General features: G+C 45.6%; 1 protein-coding gene across 7 annotated transcripts in view; it reads left to right on the forward strand.

The window, feature by feature from the left end:
* The first annotated feature begins 18,507 nt into the window (after nucleotides 1–18,507).
* The window catches only part of VCAN (versican), a 152,578-nt gene continuing 143,912 nt past the window's right edge, over nucleotides 18,508–27,173 (forward strand). For 6 of the 7 annotated variants that reach the window (XR_007245089.1, XR_007245090.1, XM_048503757.1 and 3 more), the window contains exon 1: nucleotides 19,241–19,292. Coding sequence is in view for 4 of the 7 variants with exons in the window: in XM_048503757.1 (XP_048359714.1) it covers nucleotides 19,281–19,292 (12 nt within the window). In the remaining 3 variants the exon portion in view is untranslated. Of the gene's footprint in view, nucleotides 18,945–19,240; nucleotides 19,293–27,173 lie in introns of those variants that run through there. The other variant, XM_048503758.1, reaches the window with a different exon arrangement.

Genomic DNA, 27,173 nt, shown 5'->3' on the forward strand with positions numbered 1-27,173 from the left:
AGGGGTCGGCGCCAATATGGCCCCTTCCCACACCGGTGGCGGAAAAGTCCCCCTCGCGGCCAAGCCAAAGGATCTCCGTCTTCGATGGATTCAGTTTTAACCTGCTCTGTCGCGAACCAACCAGCAACCGCCTCCAGACAATGCTGTAGAGCCACAGGGGCGGCGGCTGCTCCCCCCTCCATCGACAGAATGAGCTGGGTGTCATCCGCATACTGATGACAAACCAGCCCAAAACTCCGTACCAGCTGAGCAAGGGGTCGTACGTAGATATTAAATAATAGCGGGGATAATAACGCCCCCTGGGGTACACCGCAAGAAAGCGGGCACTTCCGGGAGGCTTGATCCCCGCACCTCACTTGCTGATTCCGACCCCGGAGAAACGAGGCAATCCATTGAAGGACCGTGCCCCGCACTCCAGAGGCGGCCAGGCGGTGGGTCAAAAGGTCGTGGTCGACTATATCAAACGCTGCGGTAAGATCTAACAACACCAGCAGCGCCGATCCGCCCCGGTCGAGCTGTATACGGAGTGTATCTGTGACGGCGACGAGAACAGTCTCCGTCCCATGCCCAGCACGGAAGCCGGACTGGAAGGGGTCAAAAGCCGATGTGTCATCCAGAAAGCCTTGAAGCTGCTCCAACACCACTCTCTCAATTACCTTCCCCAGAAACGAAAGATTCGAGACGGGGCGGTAATTGGCCAGATCCCTCGGATCTAATGATGGTCTTTTTAAGAGTGGGTGGACCACTGCCTCCTTCAACCCATCCGGGAAGACCCCTTGCTCAAGGGAGTCATTGATGATACTCAACAGATGGGGTCGTAGCTCCTCCCGGCAGGTTTTTACAAGCCAGGAAGGGCACGGATCCAGAGGGCAGGTAGTAGGTCTAACAGCAGCCAAGGCCCTGTCGACAGCGGCTTCAGAGAGCAGGGAAAACTGGGCCATACAAGGGCCTGAAGACGGCAAGGGAGCCTCCAGTTCACTAATTGTATCCAACGTCGGGGGAAGGTCCTGGCGGAGCGACGCGACCTTATCCGCAAAAAAGCTCATAAATGCCTCACAGCTAATGCTCAATTGAGAATTTGAAGAACTCTCCGATAGGGAGGTTAAGGATCGAATTATGCGGAACAGTTGTGCTGGGCGAGAGCTAGCGGATGCGAGAGAGGAGGAGAAGAAAGTTCTCTTCGCCTCCTTCGTCGCCATCTCATAGGCTTTCATAAACGTCCTGTAAGATGTTCGCGCAGCTTCGTCACGAGATTTCCTCCAAACTCGCTCCAGGCGTCTAAGCACCCGTTTCATGCGGCGTAACTCCTCCGTATACCATGGAGCACGCCGGGAGTGGGGGCGTAGAGGCCGCCGGGGAGCAACAAACTCGATGGCATCAGAGAGCCGGGAGTTCCAATCCTCTACCTGCTCATCGAGTGTGCCGGCGGGTACAGGGTCCCGCAGAGCATTCAGGAAGCCAAGTGGATCCATAAGTCTCCGCTGGCAGGCGTGAATCAGCCCGTCAGCCTAGACAGGGCGGTGGGGCACGCCCATCCGACCGACAGGGCGTAATGGCCGGACCATGGCACTCTGTCAACAGAGGATACGACCAAATTAATCCCCAACCCAAAGACCAAATTCAGCAGCTCAGCCTCGTGAGTAGCCCCATTCTACTAAGGAGAGGCCCAGCGTCAGCCATGGATGACACCAGGTCCGCCGCGTACATGAGGCGGCATCGGCGTGGACGTTGAAGTCCCCAAGACAATAAGTCTGCGGAACCGCAGCGCCCAGTCCCACACCACCTCCAGCAGCCGCAGGCTGCGCGCTAAGGCGACCGGTACACCAGGAGAACAGCCAACCTCTCCGGGGCCAACCACTCCAGGCCGACACACTCCATGCCGGTGATCTCTGGGACGGGGAGCGCCCTGAAGGGAATAGACTCACGGACAAACAGTGCCACCCCGCCCCCCCGGCCCTGTATTCGTGGTTGGTGGAGGCACGCGAAACCCGGGGGCGTGACTTCGCCCAAGGCGACGGTCTCACCTTCACGCACCCAGGTTTCGGTGACACATGCCAGGTCCATCTGCTGGTCTCCGAGAAAATCCCGGAGCACCATGGTCTTATTATTGATGGACCTGGCATTTAGTAACACCAAAGACGAAGCAGAGTTTCCCTGATCCCAGCCATCCTCGTTTCTCGGGATAGGTCGGAGGTCAGAAGGCGGGCGAGCAACCCCACGTCTCGTGCGCCTTCTATCATATGGCCGCCGCCTACCGCAATATCTACCCCGTCCCATCAACACTGGGATCCCCAGCCCCAAAATTGGTGCCCCCATAACACTGCCAAGCCCCCTCTATCCAACAGCCTGACTAATATCCCACTGACGTGGGCCCAATTCAGCTAGCAATAAATAACCCCAACCCAACCTAAGCCTTACAAGCACAGGCTGGGCAATACTAACTAAGCGATATATAGTTAGTTCCAACTAACCTACCCCTAATACTAATGCTGAACTAATACTAGACTAATGCGCAATCAGTGCTAAGGTTTGAGAGAATGGGGAGCAGGACCCAAGGGAGGGTACTAAGCGGCGGCAAGGGCAATAACTGTTACCCAAGTCCCCGCTCTCTAATGGGATGATGGCACTCCCTGAACCCCCCTAAGATCTGTGGGGGTAATGATAGAGTTGTAGCTACAGGAACGGTGGGCGTGGGGCTCACACCACCCAGACCCACCGCTCGTGTGCCAAATATCCAAGCCAAAGAAGTCCGAAGTTGTGGTCAGGGCGGCAATTGAGGGGCTGCTGCCACCAGTCGTCTCAATCAGTCCTGGAAGTAGAAGCGTTGCGTCTGAGAAGTGCCCTCTGCCACGTGATCTACACAGCCCTCTCACGGCTGGCTCACACGTTGCAAAGAAGGCAATGATGTCGTCAGGTGCCTGTGCTCCCTCACATCTCCGGAACAACGCAGACATTAGCACAGATGGTCTTTCAAATAGGCTCCAGACTCCGTCTCGCCAAGGACGTCCCGTCTCTTGGCTCCTCGCCAGAGCTCCTCTCCCTTGAGTACGGAAATATGAGGGCAGCCTATCCTGCGACAAAGCAGGTCTCCTAGGCAGCGGGGGAAGCTGCAGAGATCGGAAGCGTAAAACAAGCAATCGCGTCGTCGGCACGGCCCCTGCAATACCAGAGTTCTAAGTGTACACTTTATGAGTTCTAAGTGTACACTAATTGGATAAATATGGGTAGAAAGATACTTTACATTGCTCAGATTTGAATGGATAAATAAAACGGATAAATAAAACAATGTTTGAGATTGACAACTGTGGTTAAATCTCTGAGGGTCTCCATTAGTACCTATTTATATTGGGGAAAGTGCAGTCTGTTCAATTTCTGCCCTTTTTCAACAATTAAAGGTCCAGAGACCCTACCAGCAAAGAGATCGCAGTCCTACTTCTAAACTGTCTCTATAAATGATATTCTCTGTGGTGCCTAATAGAAATTTACAAACAGAAAGGAAAATTTATATTTATATCAGAAATTAATAATGTAAATTTAATTTGACATCACCCAGGATCTATCATATAGTTGTTGTGTTTGATGTGGGAGCTGTAGTGCAGAGTCAGAGTAGGTGAGCTTTGATTGAGGCCAACACACAGCCTCTTAAGATTTTCTAAGCTAAGAGGCTTAGTCTTGCCTAAGTCCCTAATTATGGACCTCTTTGCCTAGCAGGCTGCTACCAAAACAACCACTCAGTGTAGTTTATTACCTAGATAAAAGAGCTGTTGATAATCCTTATCAGCATAGAATAATTACAGTATAATTACAGTACATAATGTAAGAGGAAAAGCACCACCTAGTGGACAAAATCTTATCTATAAAGTTGATTTAATTTTACTTAGGTACAATTTTCCTCATCTGAAGTTCTTAAAATCCAGATCTGGAAGTAATTTTTCTGGGAATTCTCAGGTTTCATAAATACTAAATTCTGAAGGAGAAAAGTTGGCTTTTTTAAATCCTGCTTTTCTCAAAGTGGTTTACACACTCCTTCCCCTCCCCACAACAGACATCTTGTGAGATAACTGGGGCTGAGAGAATTCTGGGAGAACTATGACTAGCCCAAGGTCACCCAACAGGCCTCATGTGGAGGAGCGAAGAAACAAAAATGATTCATCAGATTAGAGTCTATCACTCATGTGGCAGAGTAGGGAATCAAACCCAGTTCTCCAGACTCAAACCCAGTCCATGACTTAGCCATTGTACCACGCTGGCTGGCATGTTGATTACCAGTAGTATTACAGATTCTGACTGAGGTTTTGTTGTCACCCCTGAATAGCATAAGAAGTCATGAATCAGCAGCATTTTAGACCTCGTAGTCTACAGAATAAAAATAGGCAATCATTGAATCTTGCTTGGTTTAACGTGGGTATATAACCTTGCTGCATAAAAGTCTCAGTAACAAACAACTTTCATAATGACAAGGCCAGAACCGATAGCAAATGTGACCTGTATGAAAGGACCATTAAAATGAATGGAACCTATTCAGAAATATACAATTTGGGCTCCTCAGAACAGACCACTGATTCCAATAGAATGTATACATAAACATTTCCCTTTGCGTTGTACCCATGGTCTGATTTATTCACTGCATCATGAACTCCAAGTCAAGAGAAGTGATAAGTAAATAAACTGTGTTTTTAAAATTGTTTTAACATTTGTAAGCTGCCTAGAGATGCTGGTATGAGGCAGGGTATAAATACTTTGAATGAATGAATGAATGAATGAATGAATGAATGAATGAATGAATGAATGAATGAATGAATGAATGAACGAACTGCATTTGAAACAGACACTAAACTGCTATAGCAACAGTTGGGAAACATGTACCATTTATAATGAGACAGCTAGTCTTCATCCTTTTTCAGATACATGGAACTGGTGTTAAGAATTTACATCATTCCAGGTTTAAAATCTTCTTATTCCAATTGTTCCATGTTGTTTTGTTTTACTTGCTTGCTTTGTCAGAGTAATTTTAAGCCATTCAATAGCTTCTTCCAGCACTGAGTCTATTCCCCAGCAATTCACTGCAATTTTTTAAAGAAGAGGAGTTGTTTTTATACCCCATCTTTCTTTACCTGGGGAATGAAACCTGGTTCTCTAGATGAGAGTTCCCCACTCTTAACCACTACACGATCCTGACTCTCTCAAAAGTCCATTCTAACCATGAATCCCAGACTCACTCAAGCATATTTGCTATGAAGGGGCATAACATCATATGAATTTCAATCTTAAGTCAGAAATGGCACAACCCAGAGCAGTTTATCACCTCAGACTGTACCTTTTGAGAACTGTGCATAAGCATCACACTAAACATGACGTGGAAGATCTGTGAATACAATCCCATGGCTTAAGGATTTAAAAGAACAGAAACAACAAACAGCCCACACGGCTGCTTTGGGAATTGGGAAAGTAATAATGGATAGCAGAACATTTCCCCAATCTTCCTTGTCTTCCTAAGCTACCTTTGCCCTAATAAGAGAACTATCTGGGCCTTTGTTTTCCCCTGCCCCCACCAGCTAATTACAGATTTGATGGGCTGATTTAGTTTGGGCAAACAGGAGGGGAGAAAAGATATATATATACCCCAACTTCTCTAGCCTTCATAGTAGTCATGGCAGGCAGCTAACCAGGCAAGGCTATCCTGTGGAAATCCTATTCAAAGATCTCCCACCTCATGGCCAGTTTGCTTCTAAGATATATTAATGTCATGGAGTGGTCTGAAGGCGCAAGACACAGATCCAGCTCTGAATGGGGACTCACAGTGAAACCTCAATGGAAAAGCAGGTCTGAAAGGAGAGCAATGAATGAGACAGTTCTAAGAATGCTTGCTTTGGGGAAGATTTCTAAGAGGAGAAGTTAAAGTCAAGAACAAGAAGTGAAATTAGAAGCAAGTGTTGGAGCTGTGAGAGACAAAAACATCTGGACATGGGGTGCTCAAGATCCGCTCAATGCCTGTAGTCTCTGTCTACTGTGACATTCTCTTGCATGATCCACATTTATACTGGCCCCCTTCATTTCCATAAGGCCTGAATCAGAGAATTCTGTTGGGCTCATGGTGAATTTTTCATCAAATGGTGTGAAATTGGATCATGTTTCCATGCCTTGTAGCACAGAGCAAGAATAAGAGGCTCAGGGAAAAGATTACTAACTGACATCTTCTTTGACTTGATTTCAAGGGCCTCCCTATCAGGCTTAGGGAGTTTAGTCTTTGCACAATTGCGGTAACATTGTATCAAATTATAAAAGTCTGGTCGCATGAGGTAAAAGACGAAAGAACAAACTCACAATTGATCGTCCCATATTACTCCTGCGTCAACTCTCTTGGTGCAGACTCTGTATTATCAAAACAAAAATAATAGGAGCCTGGGGTGACATTTATCAGAGGAAGTCTGAGACAGTAAGGATTAACACAGTACTTCACTGTGACTGGGAACCCTTGTAAGTGATAAGTTTCTCTCCTTCATTTGACTGTGCTCTGTTCTCATTCAGATCGGACTGCAGAAGGAAACAAGTAGCGTGTAACCTTTTAAGCCCTCTTCTTAAGGCTCCTGCTCTAAACTACAATATGTCTATTCTTTAAATACTCAGACTGGATTCTATAAGAGCAAAACAGGCAGTCATTTTATGCCTACCACAGGAATATATTTGACTACCTGTTCCTTATGTGAAGTAGCATATTATTTTATCCCTTTGGGGTATTCAAAAAGTAACTGCTTCACAATACTAGTAATACTAGTACTGACCCTGTATTGTCAATTTCCTGGTAACCAGGGAAGAATTTCCATGTCAAGTTTTATATAAAGTCTGGAGAAGCCTGATAGCAAACCTTATCTTCTCATAAGTGATCTACATTGCCATCCTAAACACAGCTACACCCTTCTAGGCCCATTGACCTCAATGAGTTTGCAAGGGCATAATTCATTTCAGGATTATACTGTGTCTGGTTCTTTCCACTGATCTTATTCAACCAACTAATGAGTGAAACCAAAGCAATTAGATGGAAGCTAGTTTATAGTGTTTTCATAACTGATACAAACAAAGCTGGCCATATAACCAGTATAACCCCCATCCCATGGATTTCAAGCTTGTATACAACTAGCTTCCTCATTACAGAGGCACCGATGTGGCAACGGTAGCTATGGGATGATGAATCAGAGATTCTCCTTCCAGGTTTTTATAACATGAGAGTTTGAGCAGCCATGCCATTTGGGAGGAACCAACTTGCATTTACTATTCCTACATGATATTTTGTGAGAACACTTAAACTGGGCCTGTGGCTCCGTAATTCAGTGCTCTGAGTTTTCAGACTGTCTTTTGAGTTTAAACAGCCTTACGGATTGTCTGCCACAACAACTGCCCTAAAACCCAGTAACGGGGTAGGGATCTGAGCAGTGCATTCAGGGAGGGGGAAGTTAAACTTTCTTGCCAACATTTCTCCCCAAAGATGGATACTTATCTACCTGTTTCATTCCTCCTTACTAGGACTTAAAGCAGTCAGGGAAAGATATTTTGATTGGAGAAATAGCATGGACAGGGTTAACCTCCCTTTCCCAGAGTTATGCTATTGATCCATATTGGGCTACCCCTTGTTGGCTTCTTCGGACCAAATTACATGTCTGGAGTTTTCATCATGGAATTCCAGCATCATGGATAGTTTGGCCTCAAGTTGAACAGTTATCAGTCAGAAACTGGAAAAGCTCTTTATTTATTTATTTATTTATTATTATTTTTTATTTTATTTATAGTTCACCTTTATCACTTGGACTCAAGGCCAATTACAGAGTCAAGATGATCGGCAGGGTGGGGTATTCATAAACAAATCCGCATGGATTATGGTTGTAGAACTAATCTGAAATCTAAAAACAGAACTGAAGCAAAGCATAAGTCTTAATTTGACACAGTTAAGTGATGCAAAAATTACACAGTATCCTACTTTCAGCAAGCTAAACATGGTAATATAGACCACAGCCCCTAATGATTTCTTCAAATAATTTTGTGAATAGTTTAGTGCAGTGCAATTCTATTGCTGCATATTTAATGTATGTCAAGAGGTGGCTATAAGCAAAAGTCCTCCCCCCATTCCACCTATTTTGGCCAGGGAGGCCCGGGAATGTGTAACTAAGAATTAAAATAAGAAAGCAGAGAACAAAGGAAGCACAGAAGAAATAATAGTAATAACGCCTTAAGCCTATAAAAGGAGCCTGACCTTGGTCATATTCCGACATTTATGCCTGTGCTGAGCTCCATTGTTAACGATATTTTGAACAGACCCTTGAGACTAGCTATTAACATAACTGTAAAGATAATGAATACCTTTTCTTGACTTCTCTTCCCCCTGTCACTTTGACTGTGGTTACCGATGACTTTCTTATTGCACAGCCAAACTTGGGGGGGGGGGGGGGGGTTGATCGCCTTGTAAAAACAAGACCTTAAGGGTGGCAATAGGAAATGAGTCCCATTCATCCCCATTCTCCTCCTGCCTGCCCTAAAAAGGGTCTGCTAGGAAAAGAGCTATACACTGTTGGTATGTGAACCAAGGGAGGGAAAAAGCTGCAATTTCCCATCGTGAGAACAGCCTTTCTTTTGGCAAATACTTTACCCACATGTCATGGAAGTGTTTGATCTACAGTCAAGGGGAAGGGGAGCCAGGGGAGGGTGATGGTGGGGGAGAGAGGCTTCATAAACGCACACAAAAACTATATTGCAGAAAGGTTAAGGGGTTGACTTCAGCCAACATATGCAAGGAAATTCAAAGTGAGGGCTGAAAGTTCTCCCTTTAATCGCTACATTGTGCTTAGGCACAGCCGCTGTTTGGCCTCTGAGAAAGAAGAGGGTCTGTGCAACAGGCCTGTCTGGAAATGTTTGGGAGGAAAATAAAGTAAATAAGCACAGACTAAGGAACCCCACTTGCCTGATTTCTTCTCAGTCTTTATTTTGCTAGCCTGTAAACCAGCTTAAAAGTAATTCTGTAAATTAATTATGTTACTTTTAAACAATAATAGATTAAAAACAGTGAAATACTGTTAGATCCTTGTATTGGTGACACTTTGATGGTGCCTAATAAAAAAGAAGACAGTTATAGCATTTGATGTTAATCACTGATGTTTCCTTTGTTAAATTGATAACTCAGTTTCTAGCTTGTGTGTGACAGAAGTGAGGGGGAAATGCAGTTTTCTTTCAGGATGGTGGCATTTTATTTTGTTAACGATATAGACATAAATTGGAGCAATTATTTGCCTAGCTTTTAACTAATTATCAATTAGTCTGTTTCACAGTGAGATTTGGGACACTGGCCCTTTCTGTACAACAAAAATAAAATGTTTTGAGGCAGGAAATAAAACTTTTCCTCCATGGAGTTCCGTATAGTTTTTTCTGCTAACATTTTATTTTCAGCCTGAAAACTTTTTCTTTGCATCTTCTTCTTTGGCAATTGTTTTGTGGAAACTTTTTAATAGCATTTTCACTTGCTGTGCATATCCCTTTAAAACATTTCCTACGCCTCTCCATAACCCCTGCACTTCCTCCTCGGTGCATTTTCTGAGCTTGCACTGGATGCCTTACCTGTTTGGTTCTGGGGGGTGTGGCATGGTGTGGAGGGTGATTTCTTCAAAGCTTTTATTACATATGCTGCGGTGAAATTGTGTCATGAAATATTGAAGCACTGAAGTATCGAATCCACAAAGACGTCAAAATGAAACGAAGAATCACAAAATGGCAACCAAAAATAATTTCAAGGAGGTGAGTGTGGAGGAGACTGAAAACGTTTTCTTAACATTTTCAATGACTTGTGTGGAAATGCCACTGAGTTGAAAACAATGGCTTGGATCCTATGCTATCCTTCTCCATGTATTTCTCTTCAGCCACCATACAGGCTTTCCTCTGCTGTAATGCTGGCTTTGTCCACCACTATCACTTCTGTGTGGGGAAGATGGATGCTTTTAAAAAAGCACATGGTAAAGTGCTATACCCTTTCAACAAAAAAACCCAAGTAGAATTGTAACTTCATCTACCACATTCTGGATCTTCTTTGTTTTAGAGTGCTCCACTTGGTCCTGGTGTCTACCTTGTTCTGTTAGGTAGGCACAACAACCCAAGCAGTGCACTATAAAACAAAGATGGTCCAGCAGGGGTGGAGCGAGGGGGAACTGCACCCGGGGCATGCGTGTGCCCTGTGCCCCTGCCATGATGCCACCTGAAACATCCCCTCCTGACCTGGCCATGCCCCCGCTGTGGCACCGCCTGAGGCATTGTGCCCCCCCATCCCATTGGCGCTACGCCACTGTTGTCCAGCATGTGGTGGATGAAGTTACAGTTCTACTTTGTTCTTTCTGTTAAAATGGACAGAGGAAATGAATGAAGCAGCATAACAAAACCTGTGCAGTGGCCACAGAGAAGCGCAAAGGGAACTAAGATATAAATTCCAAGCCATTGTATTTATTCATTTTTAACCTGTTTTTCTGTCCAGTGAGGATAAAACACAGTTTTAAAGAACTTAATGTACTTTCAATAAACTAACAAAAACAAAACCTAAAGCATAAGATAACACAGGTTGGTTCTGGTGGTGGCAGACATGTTCCCTGAGAATTTCCCTCCTGTAACAACACTGCTGCAAGGAACAACCGCAATATATCTCAGTCTCAATGTGACCCTATCTGTGAATACTTAACTCCATAAGATGGGGTTATGGACAATCAAGGCAGATCATTATACAAACCTAAAAAATTCCAGACAAATAGAAAAATCATTTTTTAAAAATGTGTTGGATTCTATAGAAGCAGCACCTTTAGCTTTAAGAAACAAATGCTTAGGGCTGTTGCTATGCAACCACAATAGTATTACCAACCTTCAAACCTTGGTTTTTGCCATAAAAGGCATGTAGTAGTAATAGTAGTAGTAATAGTCTACTTTAACATACATATGTAAATTGTTTGCAGTAATGCCGTCATTTTATGATTATCATCTAGTTAAAAACTCATAATAAACATTTAATTACTCTCAGTTTATGACTGTCATCTAACATTGTGTAGTAGCCCTTTTTCCTGCCAAATGTCCCCATTTCACTTTTATGTGAGGAATTATTTCCTGATGGCATCCCTTTCATGTGGAGAAGACTGCATCCACTTCTCAGCATGTGTATGATATAAACTGGATTTTAATGAGGCTGAGGAATATTCCACCATTAAACTTCTGAGGAGCCTTATAGGTCTAAGCATATAGATAGATGGGTTTGCAAAATTCAGTGACTTCTGAATATACTGTGGAAATTCTAAAATGTACTTTTTTCTCTTGGTTAGATAGATAAGCTGTATTTAATTACATCCATCCATACAGTTAATGCCTTGCTTTTCTACAAAGCGATTTACAAAGCTTTTAAAAAAACTTACTGAATAGGGCCAAGTTATGACAGATAGGTCAGAGAGATATCTCAGATCTGTCAAGAAAGCAGTGAATTGAATGGGAGCCAGTGATGAGGTACACTTTGTCCTCCACATAACCTTTAAAAGGGGGGGGGAACTCTTCAGAGAAGCTATCATCCTTGCTCTTCAACTTCATCAAGCCCCTGTGTAGCCTAATCAATACTATAATCTTATACAGAATCTTATTCAGGGTCATATCATCAAATCATTATTCTTGACCTAGAAATCCAGTTTTCAAGAACCTTAGTAGCTATGAAATGGCCCTGGGTGACACAAAAGTGTATTTGACTACCCCACCCAACTGCTGTTTGTTTCAGTATTAAATCCTATTTCCTCATGTCAGCATCTGTTGCCATTCAAGTATCCTCCTCCCCTTCCTACTGATTTTTCTCCAGCCAACCAAGTCTGAAATATTTAAAAATGCAGACTCACAAAGATAAAGTTAAATCTCCACATGAGATTCTCAGAAATAGAAAATTCCAATTTGCAAAGTATAAATGGGTCTACTATCAATGTAAATCTTTCATACAAGGCCCACCAAGTAAATGAAAAATCCCACCATTATTTAGGAACCTCCCTCTCTAAGCCCAGCTACACACCAAGCACTGACTGAGGACTATGGTATCATAGAATGTTCATAAACAGCCTAATTGATGAGAAGAAAGAATCACTACTGAAAGACAGTGAAACTGATGTGAGGGAACAGCAAAGATAAGGAAAAAATTTTTACATGGTAATCTATTTTTGCTGGGAAGGAAGGAGAAAGGAGCCAAGAAAGTGAGTCATAGATAACCAAGGACGTGGAACATCATGGACATGATTGAATATCACATATTAATAAGAAATAACGGCTACATCTTTTGTGACATACAATACTTTAATCAATCGTTTTTGTATACTAGGCAACTGTGAGCTGTCTATGCCACCTTCACCAGCCTTTGCAGAAATCAACTGCATATTGAGTACTGAGGCCAAGTTCATAGCATTCTTCAGTATTTTTGTGTGGATGGATTACAATTTCCAAAGAGCAGTTTATCACAGTTAAATGGAAATGTGGCTGTGTTAAATGTGGCAATGGACTTACGTAATAAGCCTTTACAGATAGTGCTTAGGCTAGCTAAATTCTAGATATTGCTCTTTATGGAGCACAGAAATGGACAGAGGCAAGATACTGAAAGTAAGATGGTTGCTGGCATTGGAGATGCCTCTGTGCACTATGGAAAACCTTCCGGCTTGGATCAGAACCAGCTTCAGGTATCAGAGTGCTAGGTAACATGCCTTCTTGGCAAGTGCACTTTCCCCTTCCTGAGCCAGCAGGACTCAAAAGGAACTAATGGAGGTTATAGGAATCAGGGCTTGCCCATCTACCAGGTAGTCCAAGGTCCAAGGCACCAGTGATAAAGGGGCACCATACAGCTGAAGCCTACAGTGCCCAACCGCATGTACCAGCTCTGACAGGAACATAAAACAATCATATTCCACTTCCTTCTCTGGGCATCACTCAGAACAGCAAATAAGAGACCTCTCCCAGAGGTGCCCATCTCATATAAGGGTCCATGACATGATCTCCTAAAGCTAGTGGAAGTAAATGAGCTCAGAATCTCTAGTCAGTGGTGTCCCTTTTGCCGTGGCAGATTCCCAGTCTTCCCAGCACTTGATGCTGGTCGGGATCATTTTTGTGGGTATTTTGCCTTCTTCAAAGTGGATGGATAACTAAAGACTGAGCAGACTAAAGTAATTGTGGCAAACTGCTTGTATGAATCCACATTTGTTTTTCATAAAAGTATCTGCTCAGTTTTCATGATGATCTTTAGTAAGGTTTTGCTATAGAAGTTTTCCAGTGCTGTTTTCCTGGTTGCTTTCGAATTGCAGTTCTGACTCTGCTTCTTTATGAAGTTGGCTCAACAAGATCCTTTTGTTGTTCTAGCAGAGGTGATGCATAAGATCAGCTATTGATGCAAATTTCAAAACACCTCTTCTGGCTGCACAAGGAGCCAGACATGCTAGAAGCAATGCAAGAAACCACACAGGCAGACAACCATTGGACTGAGTTTCTGAAAATGTCAGATTCACTCCAGGCAGCTCCAAGGTCCACGTAGGCTTTTCTATGAAATGACTCTAAACTCAGTGACTTTGAGTGCCCTGGAGTTTGAGGGCTTCTAACGCCTCTGTAGTGAGCAAAGCATTGCCATTGTTTCAAAGGGAACTGGGGCTGTTTGCCGTACCATTCTGAGAGGTCATGGAAGCAGACTGTGGGCTATGTGACAAGATTTCATTGACACCTATGTAAAAGCAGCTTACGCACAAGGACTCCTCCTCAGACAGTTTTTTGTTTTGGGACGTACTAACAATTAGAATCTCTGAATTAAATCTAGCTCTCTTTTTAAAAGAAAAATAGACATGGTTTTGATTGTGTACTTTGGCCCAAAATCCTGTAACAATTTACTTCTGAGTAATGTAGCTGAAGGCAAAAAATAGATTGCAATTGTTACTGGCTCAAGAATTAGTTTGAAAGCACAGGATGGGCCTCTATGGCCGAAATTAAACAGGTCTGGCTCTGTAAAATCTCTGGATGGGAGGCTGACTGGGAAACACACATAAGCTGCTCTGACTTTTTTGATCGAGAGTAAAAACAAACAAACAAACAAAATACTAAATCATCGGAAATGAAAAAATTGTGAACCAAATATCTGTGTACAGTGCAGTCTTAGTCACAGCTTTCTCAAAATTGCTTTCTACGTGAACACCCCCACACTCAACAAAAAACCTATGTGCAGTTTTGCACTAAAAATGTTTGCATATTAGCAAGCAAATGCTAGGAAATCTGCAAAATCCATGCACGCATCGAAATCTTCAATTCTCCCTAACAGTTGAGCAGCCCCATCCAAATGGCGAGGTGGGTGGTGGAGGTGCAGCGACCATGCTACAATGCCCTGCCACTCCCAGATAGGCTTGTACAGCATCCTACACCATAGCACCAGGGGAGGCGGGTGGCGACCATATGCTGACAGTTTCACCCCTCTGCTGGGGTAAGTGCCTAGGGAGCGCATTTATGCTGGCGGAAGCCCACACTGCTTTCACCAACAGATTCAGCCCCTCCCCCTCTGGATGGGGCTCTTCCTCTCTAAACCACAAACCTTATACTTCTAGAGAGGCATAATTAAAACAGAAGTGAAGTTCTGGCTGACCTAACTTACCTATTATGTATCTATTTTACTTTGCTTATACTCTGACTTTCTCACTGAGACTCAAGGTGGATTGCAGGACAAACAAACAAAAAAAGTGTAGACCGGCTGTATAAAACAACCTATGGACAATGTTATAGGACTAGGATTACTAAATTAGGGAACAATGCACAATAAACCATCTAAAGCAAAGTGTAGGGGTTACAGAAAGTGGATGAGACAATATAAGACAATGCTGTAAAAACAGGTAAATACCTACCATAATCACTGTTGTGGATTACAATCTTATTCCATTACAATAGTGCCTTTCTGGGCTGTTCCACTCTACTATGCCTTTTTGAACAGGACTGTTTTGGACATTCTGTAGAATGATAGCAGAGTGGGAACCTCAGGCAAGCTGTTCCATTAGGTGAGACCCATCACTTAAAATACACAGAAACACAACTGCTGTTCCCACCTGAGATGACTAATGCTGTTATAGCAGAATGTAGTGGGAGTGGCATTCCTTATGGGCATCTTGGCCCAAGGCCGTAAAGGTCTTTGTGTCAACCAGAACCTTGAATTGAATTCATTAATTATTCGTTAACCAGTGGAGTATCTGCAGAATGGGTATGACATGCGGGTTCAACCTCATGCCTGATGGTAACCAGGATTCTGCACCAATTGGAGTTTCCATTTTGTTTTTAACAGCAGAGAGCTTTGCAATAGTGTAGCCTCAAGGTAACCATGGCATGGATCTAAGTGGCTGGATCAGATAGTTGGGACCATCCTCTGGGTTAAATGAAGCTGGCAAAATACCCTTTTTGCAGTAAAGTAGCCTTCTAAGTCTTCTCCACCATGACTTTCTGCTGGGAACATCTGCCAGTAGCGTTCACAGCCTACAGGAGTTGTAAGGCTGTGGAGATGCCAGCACACTCAAATGTGGCTCTTGTTGAACTGGAGGCAAATCATCACTGTGAGTGCATAAGGGTGCTTGGTAGAATAAGAGAATGGGCAGCGTGAGCAGAATCAGGTTGGTTGTCCAGCATACTGTTATCAAGTAATGCAGCAACACTGCTTAGAAGAGCACTCATGAGCATTTCTTTCTGCAAGTTTTCACATAGAAAGAGTAGCATGCATTTTTGTCCCCAAAAGATATGGGAGATGCTTGAAAACAAAACACAAAACCCTCATCTAACGGAAACATAACCAGGAAAGAAGAGCCTGTGATTCACTATACCACAACTGCTGTTGCCACATCAAGCCTAGGATGAATGAAGCTGCCTGGAAGAACTTTTCATTTATTGAGAGTTGAAAAAGAGAACCAGGAACCACATGGTGCCTTCTGAAAAGCTGACTGCTTGGAGTCTCTGATGACACAGCATGATCACCCCCATCTACAGTGGCTTCTGAGAGGGGGGTGGAGGGAGAAGAGTCACTGTAAGTGTTCGGAGGGGAAGTGTGACATCCATCTCTGCTTGTGGCCACAGTTGATGTGGCACACTTTAAGCCCAGATGTTCAGAATGGATCCCTAAAAGAAAATGTTTCATTTGGTATGACACGGAGGAAAAATAAACAGTAGTTTGAAAGCCACCTGATTTAAATTATAGAGGTGTGTACAACAAACTGGCAGTTTCCCTCTTAACCTGGGAGTCTTCAAGACCTCACATCTACCAGGGTTAAACAAAAGTTTTTAGCAAGCTTACAATGGCAAACTGAACTCTGGTTAGCCTTGCTCCTGATCACAAGTATTAGACGTTACCTGAATGACATGCAGACTGCAGTTGTGACCCTCAGACATGCTTCCAGAATTTACAGCTGTGTAATCTACTCAGCTGGACACACAAACTGTCAGCAGAAGACTGACACATTGCATCACAGTGTGCTGTGGAATAAAGTTTTCTGGGCATCCTTGGAGCTCAAGGCTTTGCAAGGTAGCATGGACTGATCTGGGATTCCCATTTGTTCTCTTGAAATGTGACCTGCTCTTTGCACAAAGTGCGCATGGGAGATCAAGAGTATTTGAAATAGAGAGAAATTCCAGCAGCATGGCAGTAACCAGACTTTAACTTTCCCCCCCTTAGAATAATTTAGTGCAGACCTACACATGGAAACACTAAGAGATCCTTTCCTGTGAGGCCTCGGTGAAAATCCTGATAATATAACTAGTCTAAAAGCTTAGGGTCAGAGTTTTGTTTTGTTTTTTTGTGGCAGGAGCAGCATGCTTGGTGCTTCTCTTCCCCCCTCCCCCCACTTGCTTCTCACCAATTCTGTCATATTAAAACCTTTAAATCATGTGAGGAGGGGCAGAACTGTGGTTATTGCCACACCAGTCTCACTTCCCCCCCAGAAAGAAGCAATGTTGGCACATACTGCCATGCCCTGCAACATGGACTCACTGTTCTGTTACTGTATCAGCAGTTATCCCAGGGGTTCTCCAGCCATTCCATTCCCATAACAAGATCCTAGAAGACCTTCCAGTAACCCAAGAAGGGGGAATTTACTGGCTTAAAGCTCCCAAGGCTAAGAAGTGGAGAGTGTGAGCTTCTCCAAGTATACTTCAGACAAAACAAACAAAACCCAATCTGAACACAAGACCTGATGAATCAGTGGAAAAAGGAAAGAGCAGGGTGTGCTTGGAGAATGACAAGAAAGGGATGAAACATCCCTGAAGGGGGGGAAGAAACACTTCCAGCTGTAGGCATCACTGTTAGACTACTCAATATATAAGTTGATTAGAACACCTGAGTTGGGCTGCACTCTGCCTGGTGACTGAAGGGTTGTGCACTCGCTGGAACTTGTTTCTCAGCTATCAAGTGTACGTACCTCCACAGATTGAGAGAACCCTGGTGTTAAAGGACACAGCTAAACCTCAGAGGGAAACACCCTTGGCTGGAGAAGCTGTGAATATTGGCTCACATCTATGGTGCTGGCAGAGAAAGGGATGAAGTTAATAATTACAAATGTACGTTTCTTTAAAACGCCATTTAAGCTGCAAAGGGATTGGGGGTGTTTCTTGCTTTGTTATTGTTGTTGTCTCTTTTAAGTAGCTTGCAGGGGAGGCTCAGGAACTCTTTCATTCATTGGTCAGTTAAATTTTTTTAGGAGTTTAAAATGGCTCCTGGCAGGCCCTGCACAGAACCCAATTTTTAGGTTATCTAGAATGCAGGAAAGCTCGAACCAGATCAGTGGCCCATCTAGTGCAGCATCCTGTTTCTCACAGTGCCTCCCAGATGTCCCGAAAGGCCCACAAATAGCAACACAGAGGGCAAAGTCTATTCTTGGTCCTACTAGAAACTGACATTTAGAGATATACTGCCTCTGAATATGGAGGCTCCATTAAGCCATCAAGGCTTCACCCTTTCCCCACTGGCAACACATTTCTCCTCCTTGGCTGTTCTGTGACCAAACTGAACTCAGGACCCCTGGCTGACCATCACCTAAGGAAACGGTCAAGCAGCGGACCCCAGATGGGCTTACACAGGTGAAGGGTGCCTCCCTTTTCTGCTCATTCTCACCAATGGGAAAAAAGTGGGTTGCAAATGGAGGGGGGGCATTTCAGGGTACAATTTGATGGACAGTGGGTTTGCCGGGTTCAACTCTACCCTTCCAGTATCCCGGACACTTATACATGAGAAGTTATCATTCATACTTATTTGGGGGGGGGGGGGATATGTAAGCTTTTCCCTGAAGTCAAGTTGTGACCCCCTACTTCCCTGGGATCCAGCCTCAGAGAGCAATATCCTTTGGCAACCATTCCCTCCATGGGGCTCCTTGCAAGACCCCCCTCTCCCAGCTGGCATCCTAACAAAGCAGAGAGCTCCCCTCCCTCTTCTTTCCCCCGCTGTCCCGCTCCAGCCGGAGAAGTTGCGAGGGGGCCCGGCTTGCTGGCCACGCGCGCCTCCAGCGTCCCAGGAAGGCGAGCGGACAGGGGTGGGGGTCGTCGGCGCTGCCGCGGCCCCCTTCTGCGCCGGGCTGTGGCGCGTCCTGGCTGCTGGGGCCCTCCTCGGCGCGCACATGAGCCCTCCTCTCGCGGAGGCAGGGCACGGCCCCTCCTCTGGAGCGCTGACGGTACCATGATATAATAATGATGGGTGGTGGAGCCCGCATGTGAACTTGCAGGCGAAGCGGGCCGGGTGCTGCTTTCTCCCTGCAGCTGCCGCCCGCCTCCGCGATCAGGTGCCGGCCACCGGGAGCGAACGGGAGCCCCGGCCGGCGAGCCAGACTTGCATGCAGCCCCCTCTGGATTAGCAGCAGCCTGGGATTTGCTGCCCTCCGCCTCGCCGGTTCTTTTTTGCAGGCTGCGCTCAACTGCTTGGGAAGGTAACTGGGTCCCTTTCATGATGTTCTGGCTGCGTCTGCTGCGCTGCGCTGCGCTGGGTGGGGTGGGAGGCTCACTGGGGAGGATTGCCGGTAGTGGCTTTACCTGTGAGACAAAGAGTTTGGAGAACCTGGGGGAGGGTGGGGAGGAAGCCCTCCTGCTTCCCTAAAGGCGTTTTCGGATTTGTGTTTCTTTTAAAACAGACCCACCGGAGAAAGGCAAAAGGCTGGGGCGGGGGGGGGGGGAAGGGACTTGCAAAATCGGGAAGGCAGAGGAGGGGGGGGGGAACAAAGACGGGTGGGAAGAATGGAGGAAGCGTGTGTGGCCGGACGGATTGAATGGGAGGCAAGGTAGAGGCGCGGAGTTGGGCGGCTCTCAAACGGTTAATGGCAGGCGGCGAGGCTTTGCACGGGCTGGACGGTCAAAAGCGGGGCCGGAGGAAGGCGGCGGGAAGCCACGGCTGGGCTGGGCGCTCCGGCTGAATGGGCTGAGCGGGACCACCGACCGCTGCCCTCCCTGCCGAGGTGGCTTTTCGGATTCCTAGACAGCCGATCTTCCTCCGCCGGGGGAGAAGGGGGGGCGTCTCAGGGATCTCCGCTGATATGCAAAAGTAGAAGTCATCCAAAGAGCACAATGGGGCAGCCCCCCACCACCTTTCCCACAGCCGGCTTTGGGGGGAATGCCTAGGCTGCATTTTGCACGCTCCTACCCCACCCCGTTTTACCAGGGAGGGAGGAAATTGCCTCTTGTGCAAAAAGAGGGTCATAAAAGCACAGGCTATTGGGAGCGAAATTCAGCTTCTCCTTTGAAGTGGTACTCCTTTCCAGACGGGTTGAAAGTGCTGTGGAATGTTTAGCGCTGTGGAATCTATAGTCTGCAGCCCAGATTTCAGACATGGACTGTTTAAAAGGAGTCAGGAAACCCTCTTGTGATATCTCCCCCCCCTCAAAGAAAACCCTGACCTACTGATCCAGATTGCACAATGCTTCATCCCGGGAGAAAGCGAGCGCGCTCCTTCCAGAGCTGAGTAACTCTTGGCAGGTCAGACGCGAGCGGGACATGGAAAAAGTGTGGTGGGTGTGGGGATGTTTGTTGCAAGGCGACGGAGCATTATTTTGTCTGCTTCCAGATATTTCTCCCCCCTCCCCGGATCAGCCTCTTTCTTTAGTTGAGAGTCAGTTTCTGCAAGAAGCGCGCATCCGGAGCGGCGTGAAACTTCCAAGAGCCAGCCCCTCTGGCGGGCTCCAAAATGTCACCGGGGGTGGGGCAGCTGGAGGGGGGGGGCGGATTTCGGCGCTGCAGGAAAAGTCTGTGTCATCCTCATCTCTTGCAAGGGATGCCTTTCCTCCTCCCCAGCTGTTCTCTTTCAGCCCCTCCCCCACCTTTCCCCGAATTTGAGAACAGAAAAGTAGGATTTCTGTAGTAGGCTTTTTTTAAAGCGCAGGATAGAAAAAAATCCGGGAGAACAATAGAAAGAGCGGAGTAGATTTAGCAATTCGTCCCGTCCTCCTCCCCAAGAAGTTTGTGGCAGGCGAAGAAAGTCCTTCCCTCTCTCTCTCTCGTCTTCCCTGCTAAAAGCCGAAGGGGCTGGGAGAGAGAGGAACCCGTTGCGACCTCCTCGGTCAGACCTCTCGCAGGCTCTGATCGGCGCTGTTCAGCGGCTCCGAAGGGACGCGATGCCGTCGAGCGCTACTAACCTGGAGCAGCAACGCTTTGGATAGACCCTCGGCTCCCCCTGCTGGACACGATGAGGAAACCAGCAGAGGGGAAAGGGGACAAGAGGGGACAAAACGCGAGACATCGTTGTCCTGTGGGAGTAAACTTTCCCCTCAGGAAGCGAGGAGAAAAAATGTTAGCCCTACTCTAGACTTTTTGATAGAGTGACAATACGCCAAATGATAACAATGATATAATACTAAATGGTCGCCTTCCCGGATGCTTAGGGCTTGATACTGCTTCCTTTCATTCTGAGTTACTCCCAGCTCCGATAGTCCAGCTTACTGTTAAGTAAGGTATCAGCTTTGCATTAGCAGTTCAACGACGTGCAAGTATTGTATGGAATCAGCCCAATCTTTTAAAACGTTGGCGCTTTTTTTTTTTTGCGTTTTAACAAACTCTCCGTCTATCCATTCTACTTACGTACCTATACTGCCTTAGAGGAGTTTTGTAATGCTTCTGGAACACGTGAAACCAAGCGGTGATTGCTCACGCGTGCATGTTCTCCGTCACCTGCAGTACTTCCGCTGCCAAGTGTGAGGAGAGCAGCAGAGCTGCGGTCGCAGGGTCACCTCGCCTCTTCCCCGGAGCCACCCTTCGCGCTGAGCTGCCGGTCATTAAGTGCTGAGATACCGGTCGCGCATCCGTGGGACGTCCTCTGCCGGCCGGGAAAGTGTCTTTTCCACGCCGAAGACTGAGGCTGGGGGCTTCCCAAGGAGGGGGCGTGGCTTTCAGCTTTCTTGAATGTTGTCTCCCATCTCGCTATTAGATTTCATTCTGTTACTTGAACCCCTCCCCCGCCCCTTCCGCGAAAGACGGCAGTCCTTGCTTAGTTTTAGGTGGTTCCAAGTGAAGGTCCTCAAGAACTTTTGTGTTTCAAAATGAAATCAATGAAGGATGCCCCCCCCCCCCCCCGCATTCCCGCCAGGATCCTCGCTCGGGCTGCCCCTTCAGTGAATGATGGACAAAATCCATCCTCCATCTAGGACAGACACATGCCCCCGGTCTGTTTTTTTTTTGTCATAGGGGGACGGGACGGACTGAAGGAGCTCAGTCGCGTCTCCACGCAGTGTGTGTGTGTGAACGCCGCTCTCACAGGGAAGGGCGGCCTTGTGCTGCACGGTTTGGTTCCCCAGAGGCAATGCGAGGGCGAGGAACTGAAGGGGGGGGGGGGTTGAGATTTTTTCCAGGGGCTTGCAGAGGGGCCGCCCCTGCCGCTCGTCTTTCTCCTGCAGGCACAGCCGGCGCGTCCTGCTTCCCGGCGTTGGAGGGGGCGGGTGGGCTAAAGGAGCGCTTGGGAGGTCCGGCTGGCCGCCCTCCACGTGGCCGCGGAGTTGCAGCCGGGAGGCGGCCCCTCGCTCCTTTGTCCTTCGGGCTTTGCCGAGCGCTTTTGGTTCCTCTGGGGCAAGCGGGGAGGCAGCAGGGCCCGGGAAGTCGTAGAAGACGGAGCCCGTCGTTTTTCAAACCACGTGCTTGGCGAAGGTTGCTATGGTGGGAAAGGACGAATCAAACGAACCTTGGGTTGTGGGACTTGGGGTGGTGTTGATGTGTCTTTGTGACCTTTGCCAGCTGTTAGGGCTGTCTGCCAGAAAAGGGGGAAGGAGGATTCGTTCAGACCGGGTTGGTTTCCTTGTTAGCTAACAGCCCACTTGTCTCAGGCATGAAGGAGGCCGGGAGGGCGCTGCGACGCTGAAGGGGGGTGGGCGTCAAACGCTGACAATAATTGTTAAGAATAATCTTTCTCTAAGTCTCTCTAAGAATGAACTGGCGCAGGGTTTTCTTTTCACTGCCTCAATCCCTGATGGTGTCTTTTCAGCAGGCTCAAGCCAGAAGCCCCTGGAAAGTCCCAGGCCTGCTTTGTAGAGGAAACATTTGGATGGAACTGCCCTATATTGTTGTTTCACTTCCAAGGAAAGGGGAGTGGGCCAGTTGAGCAGGGGCCAGATTTGGCTTGTCTGAGGCCAGCAGCTGTGACGGGCTTCTAGATGCATCTTGATCCCCTACTGGTTCTACTCAGTTATTTGAGAGCTGAATGTCAGCTCTTTATCAATAGTTAAGACATTTGCTAGCATGAATAAGGAGGTCCAAAGGTTGAAAAGATTCCATCTCAAGACATCAAGAACGACTCCATAAAGCACTGAAAGCACTAATACTAAAAGAGAAGGGAGTGCATGATGGATGGGAATTTCTTAAAAATGAGTTCTTGAAGGCACAATTTGAAACAGTTCCAGTGAGGAGGAAAAATGGGAGGTGTCTCAGAAAACCAGGATGGATGTCTAAAGAACTTTCAACTGAGCTAAGATTTAAAAAGGACATGTACAAGAAATGGAAAAGGGGGGAAATAACCAAAGAGGAATTCAAACAAATACCGAGGACGAGTAGGGAGAAAGTCAGAACAGCTAAAATTCACTATGAGTTCAGCCTCGCCAGAAAGATTTAAAATGATGAAAAAAGGCTTTTTGGGGGTATGCCATTAGAAAAAAAAGAAAAAAGATAGGATAGAGTCACTGCATGGAGAAGATGGCAAAATGCTAACAGGTGATGTAGAAAAGGCAGAACTACTTAACACTTTCTTTGCCTCAGTCTTTTCTCAAAAGGAAAACAGTGCTCATCCAGGGGAGAATGGAACAGAAGGTGGAGTAGGGGAAATTCAGCACAGAATAAATAAAGAGGTGGTACAGGAATATCTGGCTATCTTAAATGAATTCAAATCTCCAGGCCTTGGTGAGCTACATCCCAGGGTATTAAAAGAACTGGCAGAAGTATCAGAACCACTTGCTATAATCTTTAAGAACTCCTGGAGAACAGGAGACGTCCCAGTGGCCTACAGGAGGGTTAATGTTAGTCCCATCTTCAAAAAGTGGAAAAAGAGGACCCAAACAATTACCAGCCAGTTGTCCTGACATCAATACCAGGAAAGATTCTGGAGCAGATTATTAGACAGACACACTGTAAGCACTTAGAAGGGAACATTGAGATCACAAAAAGTCAACATGGGTTTCTCACAATCAAATCATACCAGACTAATATCTGTTTTTTTGAAAGAGTGACATGCTTGGTAGATGAATGGAATGCTATTGATGTAGTATGCCTAGATTTTAGTAAAGCCTTTGATAAGGTGCTCCGTGACATTCTTGCAGGTAAGCTAGTAAAATGTGGACTGGACAATGCTACTGTTAGATAGATTTGCAATTGGTTGACTGGCTGAACCCAAAGAGTGGTCATCCGTGGCTCATCTTCATCCTGGAGAGAAGTGACTAGTGGGGTTCCACAAGGTTCTGCCCTGGACCCAGTGCTATTCAATATTTTTATCAATGACTTGGATGATGGAATAGAGGGCATGCTAATGAAATTTGCAGATGACACCAAATTAGGAGGAGAAGCTAATACCCCAGAGGACAGTTAGGATTCAAAATAACCTGGACAGGTTAGAGAGATGGGCCAAAGCTAACAAAATGAACTTTAACAGAGATAAATGTAAGATACTCCACTTACACAGAAAAAATGCAATGCATGGTATAGGATGGGTGACATCTGGCTTAACAACACTACATGTGAAAGGGATCTGGGAATCTTAGTAGACCACAAGCTGAACATGAGTCAGCAGTGTGATGCGGCAGCCAAGAAAGCCAATGCAATTATGGAATGCATCAATACAAGTATAGTCTAGATCAAGGGACTTAATAGTACCTCTCTATTCTGCATTGGTCATACCTTATCTGGAATACTGTTTCAGTTCTGGGAACTACAATTCAAGAAGGATATTAACAACTGGAATGGGTCCCGAGGAGGGCGACTAAAATTGTAAAAGGTCTGGAATCCATGCTGTATGAGGAGAGAATTAGGGTATGTTTTGTTTGGCAAAGAGAAGGTCAAGGGGTGACATGATAGCCATGTTTAAATATTTGAAGGGATGTCATATTGAAGAGGGAGCAAGCTTGTTCTCTGCTACTCCAGAGACTAGTACAAGGAATAATGGGTTCAAGGTGCAAGAAAAGAGATTCCATCTAAACATTAGGAGGAACTTCCTGACAGGGCTGTTCAACAGTGGAATACACTTGCTCGGAGTGTATTACAGTGGAGCCTCCTTCTTTGGAGGTTTTTGAATAGAGGCTGGGATGGCCATCCGTCTGGGATGCTTCTATTGTGTGTTCCTGCATGGCAGGGGGATGGACTTAATAGCCCTTGTGGTCTCTTCCAACTCTATGATTCACTGGCCATTGAAGAAATAGATATATTTCAAGTTTACGAGATAGGGGAGAATGTGTTTCCTCATAAATTGACTTTATACGTTATTGCGATACACTCCCAGTCTATTAAATTAGACAGGGTTGTTTTTTCCTGTAATGATTTTCTGGGTTGCTGTCTGGGAAACCAGATGATGTTGTGATGGCCTACACTTCCAAGAGATGGTTGGAATAAAGTACTTATCCCTTATGTGAGTCACTCAAATCCAAACCCTCCTTCTCTAACTGACAGGAAGAGAAGATGACACTGTGGACAAAGTCTGTATGGAATGCCAAATGCAATTTTGGGGTACAGATGGAACTAGGATGGCTTCTACTATGTGAAAAAGAACGGAATAAATCTGTATTCTAGTTCTCTAACAGGACTTGCCTCTCCCCCTCCCTCCATTATCTATGCAGAATCTGACTCTGGAAATAGAAAGATTTTTAGTCATTAGCAGAGATTTAAGTCTTAGTCATCAAACATCACAGGAGGTCAATAAACCCCCCAAATAGGAAGGAGCATAAGAGCAAGTATGACCAGGGTCAGCATAGATGCATTGACCCAGCTAATTTGCTCAGTAATCCTTGCTGACAGAGGTGCCAGGCCAGGAACTCTGGGAATCTGCCATGTGTCTGGGTAGACTGAGCGTCAGTGACGGATGAGTATCAGAAATTTAACCACTGTACTAAATATGCAAATTTGAGTGTCCCAGAAATATTAGGCACTGCTGTACTTTGTGGCTGTATTTCCTACAGTTCAGCTCACAATGGCAAGTTCACAGTGGTTGTGTTCCCAATAAAAGGAAAGTGTACTCTATAGAGAAGGATATTTCAGGTTCAGAATTCCAGAGATGTGGGGGACTGATGCCACTGCTGCTCCATGAATAAGACACCCTAGGAATCTGCTGTGTAAACCAACATCTACTCATGATTTGGCATGTGGATTATATACAAGTGTGTATTCAAAGGTCCGTGCTAAGATACAGATCCCATCAGTTCTAAGGCTCTGGAATACAGAGGCTGCCATAGTTTGGGGAGACTAACTAATGCATTCCAGTTGAATGACCAGTCTCTTGTCCTTTGCATCTCACCTGATGAGTTGAGAATGAAAGGGGAGGGGTTTCAAAGTGGATACTTGGTCCAAGACAAATTCAGCTGCCCTTTGCCTGGAATTGGTATTTTTTCAAATGTGTCCTTTCTCAAATCCATAGCTTAGTTTCTTGGCCAGGGTTCCCAAGGCTCTTAACATTCAGCATAAAATAATGTTTATAGAAAAAACAGCAGAATTGCATCATAGAAACCGTTGTTTATGAAAATGCAAACACTGAGTGTCTATCCACCCCCTTGTTTTAGTCAGTCACACTCAATTCCCCTCACTACAGTCGCCATCCCCCTGTGGCTTTTGTCTATGCAGATTACAGGAACTCCAGTATAACCATCTTTGGTGACCAGAGAGGACCCTTCCTTTATTTTTCACCAGCATAAAAACTGACTGAAGGAAGGAAGCTTTCAATTCCAAAAATAGCTGTCAATGTACTCCATTGTAGTTATACGATGGGAAGATCCTTTTTGAATAGAACTTTTAAACAAGTTTTTCAAAAGTGGAGCGAGAACAGGGCAGGCAAGCTTTCTAGAGCTACTTTCTAGAGTTGGGGCTATGTCTACAACGGTCCTGTGATTGCGGATGACAGCAGTGATTTGCAGCAAGTCTTTCTCAGAACTGCTTAATGGGGTAACCAGCACTCAGTCTGCTTAGGTCTTGAAAGATTAAAACCAGAACTTTGTACTGTGCCCAGAAATAAACTTCACAGTATCCAAGACCACTGGACATTTTGCAGTCAGTTGAAGGTGCTTGTGAAACTAGTACACTCTGGTCATTCCACAGCATGCACAGTGATCTTGTCTTTGTGTCTATTTTTTTTTCCTGAAGGAGCTTTTTCTACAGTGCAGGGAAAAAAAGATTCTTCATAGCCACTGGAATATTGTCACTCATTCCCTTGGTTGTTCTTATTGGCCTGAGAAAATAATGAAAGGACAGAAGGCAGTTGGTATAGAATCTGGAATTCTGTTTCCTTTCTTCTAATTTCTCTCACTTCAGTACAGATACATGGTATGGTATGGTACTTTAACGGGTTAAATAAAGAATGTGCTGGTAATGGAAAATAGCATGTACTTTATGAGAGGGTGTGATACAAATAGGCTTGATGACATTCAAAAGCTGGTCTGAAGCTGAGACCTAGGCTCTTTCCACACGAGCGGAATAGAGTGCCCCAGGGACAGCGAAAA

This window comes from Sphaerodactylus townsendi, linkage group LG07, assembly GCF_021028975.2.
Source record: "Sphaerodactylus townsendi isolate TG3544 linkage group LG07, MPM_Stown_v2.3, whole genome shotgun sequence".
In the NCBI taxonomy this organism is placed as follows: Eukaryota; Metazoa; Chordata; class Lepidosauria; order Squamata; family Sphaerodactylidae; genus Sphaerodactylus; species Sphaerodactylus townsendi.